The following is a 12,156-nucleotide window of genomic DNA, read 5'->3' as shown; positions in this document are numbered from 1 at the left end:
CTCATATTTCCACGCTCAAGACCCCTTGCTCTCATTGGCCTCTTGTCACTAAAAGATGTTAAAAGGCTGGAAAGGAGACCCAGAATTTGAAGGCATTCAGGCCTTTGTATGTCTTGGTGTTTCTCTACCAACGTCACCACCACAGAGCTTTCCAGGGCCCCGGAGGGTCTCTGCAGACCCCATGTGTGGCCAGCTGTCCCCTCTGCCAACATTAGAGACACAGTGGACCCTAGAACTGTGACTAACGGTAGACTCCTACAGGAGCGATCGAGTACGTGTATTTGCCACTTAAAAGGAAGAGCATTAAGTAGTGAGCTACCCCAGTGGTAGAGCACATGCTTAGCAAGAATGAGGTCCTGGGTCATTCCCCTGTACCTCCACCAACAAGGAAATAAATAAATAACCTAATGACCTCCCCCTGCAAAATAATAATAATAATAATAATAATAATAATAATAATAATAATAATAATAATAATAATAATAATAATAATAATAATAATAAACCAAACTAGTAATGAGAAAGCTACTACACCATTATTTAGAATATTTTCATTTAGTTAAATTTACAGTATATGTTTTAAATACCCACATATAAAATAAATGGGGACACTCATATAGTTGTGTGTGTGTGTGTGTGTTTGTGTGTGTGTGTGGAGTGAGCGAGAGAATGAGAACAAATCAGTAAAACCAAGCTTGTCATCAGAAGACTTGCGGAATCTAGTGGAATTCCTACCTGTTGACATCTTTGCCGAGACACCAAATCATTTAAATTCTTCTGAGAATTCTTTTTTCGTAAGACGATATCTGCACATGGTACAAAATTACATTGATTCCAAGAATGCGGTGTTAAGTGTGTGTAAGGAGATCAGCTTTTAATTTCAGCCATCTGTTGTAATTTGTCCATTCCTTGATAAGATTATCTCCCTATTTTTTACAGGTAACAGGACTTCAAATATTCTACATTTACATTAGTCTGTGTTTATAAAATTAAGCACTGTGTATTGTGAACAAATATCTGTATCTCTGCAAATTCATAGACAGGTTTTAGAGCAGCTACATAGTCAGCAGCTATTCTGACTGGAGCAACAGACTGAGACTGTCTCCTACACTCAAATAGCCTCATTTTCATATTTAACCCCACAGCTCAGGACAGACCTTGTAACGGCATCAGATTAGCTTTCTGGATTACAGTAGAGCAATCTAGGCACACAGCGCTTTTTTTTTTTTTTTTTTTTTTTTTTTTTCCATTTTCCGAGCCAGGTGTTTCTAGTTTGATTGCACAAGAAAATGAGATTTCCCTAAGATGAGATGCAAGTAAAATCACCAGTGTGTTGTCCTTCGCTGAAGAGTTTGGTGGAGACACCCTTCCCCTGGAATAAACTTTGTCACTCAAGGGCTATTTATTAATAGTTTTGCCTTGAACCGAAAAGATTTAGAGAACTTGCTTCTTTGTTCTAGGCTAGCCTTGTAAAGGTAGTTATCTTTAAGATGGCTGTTTAAGAAACTGTTAAATCCTCAGAAACAGACAAGGAAGGAAGACAGTCGTGTCAGAGATTGCCACCAATTCTTGTAAGTCGTTCTTCAACCTGCTGTTCATTTTCCAGTCATTGATGAGGGATCTCAGTTTATAATCAGTTTCTCGCGATCTGTTTCATTTCACTTTAAATTTCTGTGTCTTAGGAGTAACTGTCTCATGATGCTTCTGTATGATTCCTTTTTTTTTTAATAGCAGCAACCCAGCTCATAGATACTACCTCGCAACCGATCCAGTCACAGGAGATTTGTATGTTTCTGACACTAACACCCGCCGGATTTATCGCCCGAAGTCCCTCACCGGTGCCAAAGACTTGACTAAAAATGCCGAAGTGGTTGCAGGGACAGGAGAACAGTGCCTTCCCTTTGATGAAGCCAGATGTGGGGATGGAGGGAAGGCTGTGGAAGCAACACTCATGAGTCCCAAAGGTACTGGAATGTATCAACTGGATGATTTCCTTTTATTAAGAAAAAAAAAAAAAAAAAGGTGGAAAATCCAGTCAGTGCCTGATTGTGTTTAATGCCGAGTCTAAAAACATGTTACCCTCAACTGCCTCCTGGAAAGCTGTTTCACATCTAGGGTTTTTAAAAGCCATTTAGCATGAAACGACTAGAATCCTAAGTTGATTTTACAGTAAATATTAGGTTCTTGGCATTTTTTAAATCATCATACCACGTTTTCAACTTTTTGAAGAATAAAGCAACCACTCTGTGTCATTCAGGTCACATCCTGTTCAGTATCAAGAAAGTATCCAAATTCTTTCATTGTCCTGAAATTTCTTTGTTGTGAATGAGTCCCGGGCCTCTTTGAAAACCATCACTAGGCAACCCTATTAGTGCTCACCCGGTTTGGAGCTATTAAACTTTTGTTTCTATGCCGTGGGAAAAAATGCTTGCTGTGAGGAATTTCTGAAGGTCACAAGGGCTAAAATTCTACGTGATGAAGGTTTCTAGCTTTTAAACCAGTCGGGACTAACTGCCTTCCTCATGTATCATGCCTTTCAAGACAATGTTTTTTGGTTTGAGGCTTTTTTTTTTTTTTTTTCATTACAGCTAGCGACTATTATGTGAGCAAGGACTGGAGAAAAGTATTTGTCGTGCTGAATTATTTATTCTAGCAAATTTCGTTGTAACAAGGTCAACAAAGCACTCCTCTTGGCTTAGCTCTATTTTTGTTAGAATATAGTTACTCTCAGTTCAGTGCAACAGAATGTGACCTGTTTCTATAATTTATAGACAACAACATTAGACAGACATTATCATTTTATATTTAAAACACTGGTACTGCCTATGTGAGTCATACTCTTAAGTAGAGATCCTTACAAATTTCAGTTCTTTCTTGCATTTTACATTTATTTGTAACCTAAATGGCTGTGTTGGGTTTTTCCTGATGTGTTTGCCATCCACAGTCCTACCTGCTACCCGTCGGCCGTGTTGTCACTGGGGTTACACGTGGAGTTTAGTGATAGGCCTACAGGTTTAATTGAAATTAATCGTTTTTGAAAGATGGGTAACGGTTCCTTCTCTTGGATAAAGGAATGGCGATCGACAAGAATGGATTAATCTACTTTGTTGATGGAACCATGATCAGAAAAGTTGATCAAAATGGAATCATTTCAACTCTCCTGGGCTCTAACGATCTGACTTCAGCCAGACCTTTAACGTGCGACACTAGCATGCACATCAGCCAGGTGGGGAAAACGTTCAGCGAAATTGTTTGTTTTTCTTCCAGGGGTCTTGATTTCTTGGGTCAGGAGACTGTGACGGTGCCACATAACACCGCGTGTGCCCTGGATGGCAGCAGTCCTGCTAAAACCGTACCCTTCAAATGTGCCTCGGGAGCTAATAAAAACTTACTTTCTTCTCCAGTTCTGCATTTGAAGAACTCAGTGAGATACAGAATGATAATCACTGAGAGATGCTCATCATGTGTAATGAAATGCCAGTAAAGTAGCAGCATGCAGATATTCCAAAAAGAGCAAAACAGCTTAAATCTCTAATCCTTGGATTGCATGAGGTCCTTGAGTAGAGAGAACCTAATATGATAGGTCCTCAGGGACTTAGATTTAGAATTAGAAACTTTACTGTTGGCCTGATTGAAAACACAGTAGAACAGTAACATCTTCATAACCTGGTGATTGTCACTGCTAACAGGAACCAGTGTGTTCATATCTCATTGGTATCTGTTGACTCACTACCTAGAGGTTCATTTGCTATTTGTCTATAACTTGCAAATCTCCCAATCAGCTGCATTTTTAAGTAAAATGTTATTCCCTACCTTTGTCTCCACTCGTTTAAGCTTGACTGTCTCTACTTTAAAACCAATTTTAAAACAGTTTATCAAAGTAACGGTAATTTCCCCGAATGGCCTAATGTACTCTTCTGGCAAATTAACAGCAGGGCGCAGTAACTAACTGACCAGACCATTTCTTTTCTATTAAGGTACGTCTGGAATGGCCCACTGACCTCGCCATTAACCCCATGGATAACTCCATTTATGTCCTGGATAATAATGTAGTTTTACAGATTACGGAAAACCGTCAGGTGCGCATCGCTGCGGGACGGCCCATGCACTGCCAGGTGCCAGGAGTGGAATATTCTGTGGGGAAGCACGCAGTTCAGACAACACTGGAGTCGGCCACTGCCATTGCCGTGTCCTACAGCGGGGTCCTGTACATCACCGAAACCGACGAGAAGAAAATCAACCGGATAAGGCAGGTCACAACAGATGGGGAGATCTCCCTGGTGGCCGGGATCCCTTCGGAGTGTGACTGCAAAAATGACGCCAATTGTGACTGCTACCAGAGCGGAGACGGCTACGCCAAAGATGCCAAACTGAGCGCTCCGTCCTCCCTCGCCGCCTCTCCGGATGGCACCCTGTACATCGCAGACCTGGGGAACATTCGGATCCGGGCCGTGTCGAAGAACAAGCCTTCACTTAACTCCATGAACTTTTACGAGGTTGCCTCTCCGACTGACCAAGAGCTCTACATCTTTGACATCAACGGCACTCACCAGCACACTGTCAGCCTGGTCACCGGCGATTACCTGTACAACTTCAGCTACAGCAACGATAATGACGTTACCGCCGTGACCGACAGCAACGGCAACACCCTCCGCATCAGGCGGGACCCGAACCGGATGCCAGTTCGGGTGGTGTCTCCGGATAACCAAGTGATATGGCTGACCATAGGAACAAACGGATGTTTGAAAAGCATGACTGCGCAAGGGGTGGAATTAGTTTTGTTTACTTACCACGGCAATAGCGGCCTCTTAGCCACCAAAAGCGATGAAACTGGATGGACAACATTTTTTGAGTAAGTATATCAAAATTCTACTCTGATTATAAAACACCGTGATACAGTAATGGAATCTAAAATAATAATAGTAGCAGGGGGAGGGTAGCGCTCAGCGGTGGAGTGCGTGCCTAGCATGCACGAGGTCCTGAGTTCAATCCCCAGTACCTCCATTAAAATAGGTAAGTAAATAAACCTAATTACCTGCCCCCCCAAAAAATATTTAAATAAAATAATTATAGTATCATCTTAAGGCAAGGGTTTGGGGGGGTCCTGGAGTTTCTGTAATTTGGGGATCCCTTTTTCTGAAAAAAAAAAAAAAAAAAAAGATGAAATTAGACTCAGGGCCTTGGGAGGGACCCAAGCCAGTACGAAGCCTGAAGCCTAAGTTTCATGCCTGTCGCCTAAGTTTCATGCCTGTCGCAGTGAATCTGCCTGTGTGTGTTTAAGGGTGAACATACTGCTTCATACAGACCTAAAGTGTTAGCTGCAAATCTTTCGGGAAACAGACTGCAGCCTTGGTTTGAGGCATAAACTTTGGGGGTTTGCTTTGCCCGTGTGCTATAAAGCTGATCATGTTGGAAGCTGTCACTGAAACGAACCTTTCAGAACATTGGCAATGAACGTGGCTGACTCCATCAACACCACAAATGTTATCCTTATCAAATACAAGGGCGTAACTTTTTATAATCAGATCTGGGAGCATCTAAACACCACTTAAAAGAACCTTACCACTACGTGCCTATCAGAAATAGCTGGTGCCTGTAAAAACATGTGAAAAAGTGGAAGGCATATCCAGCCGGGCTGTTCTACTAAATTTGCGGAGTCGTGACCCCGGCAATGCACTCTTTGAACAGTCTTGTTTTGTGACTGTGTAAAATCGTTTTCGATTGTTTGTCCACTTCATGAACATCGCACAAACCGTAGGGGAAATTAGATGTACAGAGATGGCATGTTGACCAAGGCAAAATAGTCCTCGGAATGAGTGTTGAGTTCCTTAGTGTGACTTGTACAACGAAATGCTGGAGCAAAAGTGCTTTCTGTGGGAGCCCACCTCTAAAGTTATAATAAAAGTCCGTAGGAAAAAAATGATCCAATATACAAATATTTTCCATACGACGTTTCTGGAATGGATCTTGCACGTTAGGGTTAGTTCTCCTGTAGCTTGAATTGCTTTTCTTTTTTGACAGATTCCTTTTTAATAAAATGAATGTTACCCAGCAGCATGATTTTGTCAGAGGAACAAACCTTTTCAGTTGAATTACATTAAAATTCTGTTCTTAACATTCCTTTCACTCATTTTAGGATCGCAATAGGAAAGGAATAAATTGGAAGTGAATGGAAAGCACTTCCTTTGCACTGTTTTCAAAGTGATGGCAGGCCGTATTGCCAAAGAGGCAAAAACAAAGAGTCCAGTAAAAGTACTGCCATCAGATGAGACTGGGCAGGAGAGCTGCTCTGATGGTGTCTTCAGGGAATGAGGGCGGCGTTGGTAGGGTTTCAATTTAGTTAAAAGCCAGGGGAAGAAATAAAGACGTAAGTTTTTGGTACAATCTAGGACTCAAGCTCTGCCCTGTGGGCTGTTTTTGAGTGTGTTCTTACTTGTTCCTGGGGATTGACAGGACACAGAAGTTCATCACAGTGGGTTCCTACGGACACATGAACTTCTGTGACAGATACAGGGCTTCACTAATGACCTACAGTGAGTTTTAATCAAGTTTGGAAAAGTCAAGAAATGGGTATACTCCACTGGTGGAGTTGATGTGAAATAGTATAAAACTTGGAATTTTTACTTTTTTAAAGTTATGGTACCCAAGGAAGATACATTTCTCTCGTAATAAACACCCTCCCAGAATTTCAGACTTGGTGAAGAATCAGCATGGCGGCCATGGCCGAGGTCGAGTTGGTAGTTCCATCTTGTGTGTATCATGAGCAAGCATTGTTTCCAAGAATGAAAGTCTTTAGTTAATTGAAATAAATCACAATCATATTTTCACTAGTAGAACTTCATTACACACCGTATTTAAAATATATCTATTAACTCTTATATCTAGATAAATTATAGTAAAGGCAACTATTCTGAAGAGCACTACTGAAAAGTTTCACCAAATGTAAACCTCATAATTACGTACACACACGCACATATATACATATGTTTGCTATAATTTCAGAATATAGTGGTTTATAGCACTTGAAAAATAACTTTTCTAATCAAAGTAACAGAAATATTGCTTTTAAAAAGTAGTGTTTTTGTTCATTCTCCTCTCGATGCCTGCAGCAAGAACATGATTTAAAAATGTCCAAGAAACATTTATGCATTTTGCAAAACAGTGTATTACCATATGAGACAGAAACAAAATGGAGCACTTAACCTAAGTCATTCAGAATCAGCGTATCAGAATGACAAATGATCATTTTTTTCCTTTCCAGACATTCTTATCACCCAGCTGTGAATGAGCAAGGGCCCACCTCTTCTAAGTGTGAGAAACTTTAAAACACATTCAGAAGGAAGTGTTTAAAAAAAAAAGATGGGGAGGGTCATAATTGGGCAGCCCCTTCAGAAGCACTCTCTGTGTTCCGACGGGGTGGCACCTTTCTGTCCAAGTCAGATTGTCAGTGGATAAACTCAGCCCCCACCTGTGCCCATCAGAGCCTTGACAACAAGGTTTTCTGCTCATTATATGCTGACCTGGGCGTGTGACTGGACGTGAGGATCCTGGCAGAGGCAAGGGGACCTCGGACTCCCTGCCAGGCTTCCTTGGTGTTCGTTGTTATTAGTGAGCTGCCAGCTCCCAGAACCCTAGGGACGTGTCTGGAATATGTCCCTTTGCATCCCCATAGGCCTGCATGTCTAATTTAAACCTTATAAGGTCCTTGGTACTTTCATAAAGAAGGGATATGAGAGGTTTGACAATGGTCAGAGTTTAATCAAAACCGCAAGGAGATTATGGAAAAAACAAACCACTCTTCACAATTGGTAAACACCTGTTTTCTGTGACTTTCATGGCACCAGTCCCTAGAGCTGATACATGCTCTGTAATCATCTTTCTGCACAAATACCTTGCAACGAGATATTAAACTTTTTAGCCCAGAGTCCCATTTGTAGGTGTCCAGCTTTCTAGCTAGCCTAGTGGCTAAAAAGCCTTGAGATTAAAGCTCTGTAGGATAGAAACAGATAGAAGAAGACCTGAGATCGATAAAGTTGCCTACCAATAAAAGTACAGTTGTAGTCTCTACCAAAGAAATTTTAAAAGAAAATTAGCTGAGATTACTTACCTTACATGTTTTGATTTTATTACTTTTTGTCTTAGTACAGACTTTAGTTTACCATTATATCACAGTATGACTGTGAGTACAGAATGAAAAGTGAAAGTATCTCATAAAAGGATGCAAACTGTGTAATTATCTTTGTGGCTCCCACAACTCCTGGAATGTTGCAGTGGGTATAGATCGCTCCCAACAGCTATTTGTTGAAAGAAGAAGTAGAGAAACCAAAGAAACCAGGTGAGAAACTGGTTATAGACAAGATTCTGATAAACCCCATAGCTGGCTCTTTCCAAGGCGCCGTGGGAAGGGTACCATATAAATCCTTCCTTGCTTTCGGACATGGCTCGGACCTTTCCGGACCAGAAGTTGATGCTGAAAATATTAACACGTCTCATTTTTGTTGTGGACGTTTAAAAATATATTTACCTCATATTACATGTTTACTCTCTTTTGCTTTAAAAAATAACTTCCTTAGTTGCCCTTGTTATTAAAATAATTAACAGAAAGTTGAGATTTCATATTGATAACACTTTCTCCTGAAATGTTGGTGTTCAGGAGTAAAAGACAGAGAGCATTTCCCATTGCAAATACAGTTAAAATGTAGAGTCGTCCCCGGTATCAGAAAGAATGGCTCTAAAGAAAACTGGATTCGCAACTTGAAATTCTGATCAGGCACCAGTGAAAGAGACAGGGCGCCTTTTTAGGGCACACAGGTAGTTTCCAAAGCACAAGAAACGTCATTTCAAAAGCTGGAGATACCATCTTCTTCTGGGCAGTAGCTTCTCACCACGTTACTTGTTATTTTTGTGTCTCTACTGTGAATTGTTAGAGAAGTGGCCGGTATCCTTAGACTGCGCACTGCGTGTATGCTAGGGAGACGGCACCCTGTGTATGCTAGGGAGACAGCACCCTGTGTCAGGTGGTTTATGACTCAGCTTTGAAGCCCCTGAGTTAGACTCGTATGTTTCGTGAAGGGAACGATTCTTTGCTGCTGACTGAACAAGCCGTCCGGAAGTCTCAGACCTCCTCTTGCATTGACTTGCCGGGCAGGGGGAGGGATGTCCAGCCCGCTCTGGGGTCTCCTTGTCTGGCGACACTGTGATAAGCCAGCTGACTCCCTTCGCTTGGTGTTAGAAGTTGTTTCGTGCTGCCCGTCGTACCGTTTAAAAACAACGATCACACGTTGTGATTCCTTGGCTAGAGTAATTCCAGGGAGACCAGAAAGATCTCACCTGCTAAAAATGTATCATTTAAAAAGTTCATAGCCAGAGCGAGACCTCAGTTCTTACACTTGAGTGCACACAAAAGCAAACCTAATGTATTGAGTTGGGTGAGAGAATAAATTATTTAATAGCAAGTGGCATTTCACAGTTCTCTGCTTGCTTACCCTTTAAAATACAAGCCGTGCAGGCGTGTCTAGAGGCTCTTCTGTCTGGTGCAAGAAGACAGCATGGAAAAAAAAAGGAAGCCCTGAGTTCTCTCTGATAGGAACAAGCCCACCCGTGGGTCAGTGGCAGTTTTCTGTCTTGGGACTTTGAATATTTGGAGCTTCATATGCATGAGGCTGACTCCATGGTCTTTCGTGAGCTCTGTCCAGATTCGCAGAGCAAATAAATGAGTTTCAGCCTTTATTTCTGTAGGTATATATGGGTCTCCAGCTTCTCACTTGGATGCTTTATTGTCCCTCATTCAAGCTTAACAATTTCAGAACGAGCTTCTGAACCATTTCTTCATAATGAACGTAACTCTGCACCCATGGCAAACCCACAGCTGCCGCTGACATCAGTTCTGATGCTCTGGGAGAGTGTGGGAAAGGGGACCCCAGAGCAGGAGAGAGGGCATCAGGAGAACCTGGGCTACAAGTCCAAAAGTAAGGTAAGCTAGGAAAACTCAGTGATTATTGAAAATCAGAGAAGTGCGTCCATCCCTGTTGACGCTGAATCACGTAAATAGCCAGACCAGCTGTGCAGGGGTGTGTTCTCCTGACGTGTGCATGCCTGTTAGAGCTCACGACGTTAGACAAATTATAGGCGGCTCTTCCACGGGACAAAACTGAGAGAATAACCTTTCCCTTGGAAAGCATCTGACATCCAACCCTAAGAACTCAAACACTGAAACCGCATTTCCTTGCCAAAAACTGCATTAAAGACACAGCAGCCCGTTTTATAAGTATATATCTAAAACTGGTGCCCAGTTCCCCTCCTTTTTCCTTTTCTTTTCTTACTATCCTCATGAAAGAAAATATTTGCCCCATTAAGAATGATTTTTTAAGAGATTTTTAGCAGCAAATCACTTACATTCATGGGAAGATGCTATGGTAGATCTCCACTTTTTGCTGTTTTATTTAATTGTTTAATAATTTTGCTTTAAATTTTTAACGAGAATGTGAATTCCCAGGGATATCAGTTTAAAAAAAAATGTAGGCAATTGAATAATTGTACATTTTTGTACATTTTAAACATTAATCAAAATATTACTGAGTCATTACTTTTATTAATACTGGATTTAATCCAGTTTCCTTCTGCAGTCTAGACTGTTTTAAGAAATAATTAGTTCTGTCAGGTTGAAAAGCAGGAAGGAAAGTGAGGAAATTGTATGTTATCCAGATAATTCGAAAAAATCCCAGAAAAAAATAGAAACAGATTGATGAGATATTCTCAGCCTGCCTCAGTATGTATGTAATATAAAATTTCTCGGATTTTCTCAGTATAATTTGCAGTGTATTGATAGTTGTAAGGCTACATTAACCCTTTCAGTGTCTCCCATTTAGCCAATTAACGTTCTCCTTGTGCTCAGTTGCTTCATAATGGTTCAAGAGTGAGTAAACGCAGCTTCCGAAAGTGTTGAATTCCTCCTTCAAACTAATTACATAACTGTCTGAGTTAGATAGATGATCCGGTGGCCTCCCGTCTGTGTGCTTCAGCAGCTTCCCTTACGCAGTGATTATCAAATGATTTACTGTGAGACTGAGTTATAGACACCAGCCATTTTAAAGGGTGGTTTGATACCAAGGCAAGACGTCTACACGGTGACAGCCAGTGAGCGGGAACTTTTTTTTAATAATCGCAGAATAGAAGACAGACAGTTGGGTATTTTCCAGGGTCTGTCTGGCGTCTCTGACTCATTCCTGTGACATCAAAACAAAAGCAACCTCAGCAGCCCCCACTCCTGGCCACCCTGACTCCTCGGCATCCCAGAGAGAGCCCCTTGCCTCTGTTCCAGGATCCCGGTTTCAGAATGTCTCGAGGCATCTAAGCAAAACTAAGATGGACACTGTTCTCTCCTGGACTCTGGCCCAGGATTGGGGTAGGCAACCTATGAAGGAGATGAGATGAGTGGGGTACCATCCACGTACGTCCCATCACCCCAATTCCTCACGGCACCCCTGCCACCCATCACCACTACCCCACCTCTTACACACACACACACACACACACACACACAGACACACACACTTCAAAACAGGTCTCCTAGACCTCAGCTCATCCCAAATCTTGGTAAATCAGTGATTCTTAAAGGGAGACCACCCAAAGGTATAAAGAAAGGTGAGGAAATAAGGTGTTCTGGGCCAGAGGAAAAGATGTACTCAGGAGACGGAGCTTGGCAGGTTTTGGAAAGAACACGCAGCTCAGAACGACAGAGCACAGAGTGTGTGCTGAAGCAGAAGAGAGAGATCACAGGTCTGACCCAGTGGGGCTTACGTGGATGTGCCTGCTGACCCTGAGTGAGCAGGGCTCCCAGAGAGGAGCTTACCAGGGAAGCAACACGGTCCATCTGGCAATAATAGAAGGATGGAGTTAATGTAGAAAAGTAGGAGGCTAAGAAAAAGAGAGAGGCAGGGCTTAAGAGATAGTAAGTCTAGTTAAGAGGTGATTGTCTGAACCAGGGTTGGGCACTGAAGTTACAGAGAAGGAGATAGATGAGCTGTTAGGAAATGAGGTCTAACTTGGTGATGGAATGCAAGACGGGAGGGAGGAAGAGGGTCCGCTCACCTGGCGACCACGTGGTGGGGAGATAAAGGGAAGAAGCAGGTTGGTCAAAAAAGATGAGTTCAGATT

The 12,156-nt window shown here is 42.0% G+C and overlaps 1 protein-coding gene across 1 annotated transcript in view; it reads left to right on the top strand.

The window, feature by feature from the left end:
* TENM3 (teneurin transmembrane protein 3) overlaps window positions 1–12,156 on the top strand; it is a 540,843-nt gene that overhangs the window by 497,908 nt on the left and 30,779 nt on the right. Inside the window, 3 exon segments of the mRNA XM_032468497.1 lie at window positions 1,732–1,964; window positions 3,072–3,226; window positions 3,978–4,852. Of these exon segments, the coding sequence (XP_032324388.1) occupies window positions 1,732–1,964; window positions 3,072–3,226; window positions 3,978–4,852 (1,263 nt within the window).

The sequence above is a fragment of the Camelus ferus genome, chromosome 26, assembly GCF_009834535.1.
Source record: "Camelus ferus isolate YT-003-E chromosome 26, BCGSAC_Cfer_1.0, whole genome shotgun sequence".
NCBI classification, from domain to species: domain Eukaryota; kingdom Metazoa; phylum Chordata; class Mammalia; order Artiodactyla; family Camelidae; genus Camelus; species Camelus ferus.
The sequence above is the reverse complement of the archived record's forward strand: the minus strand, read 5'-3'. Positions and strand labels throughout refer to the sequence as shown.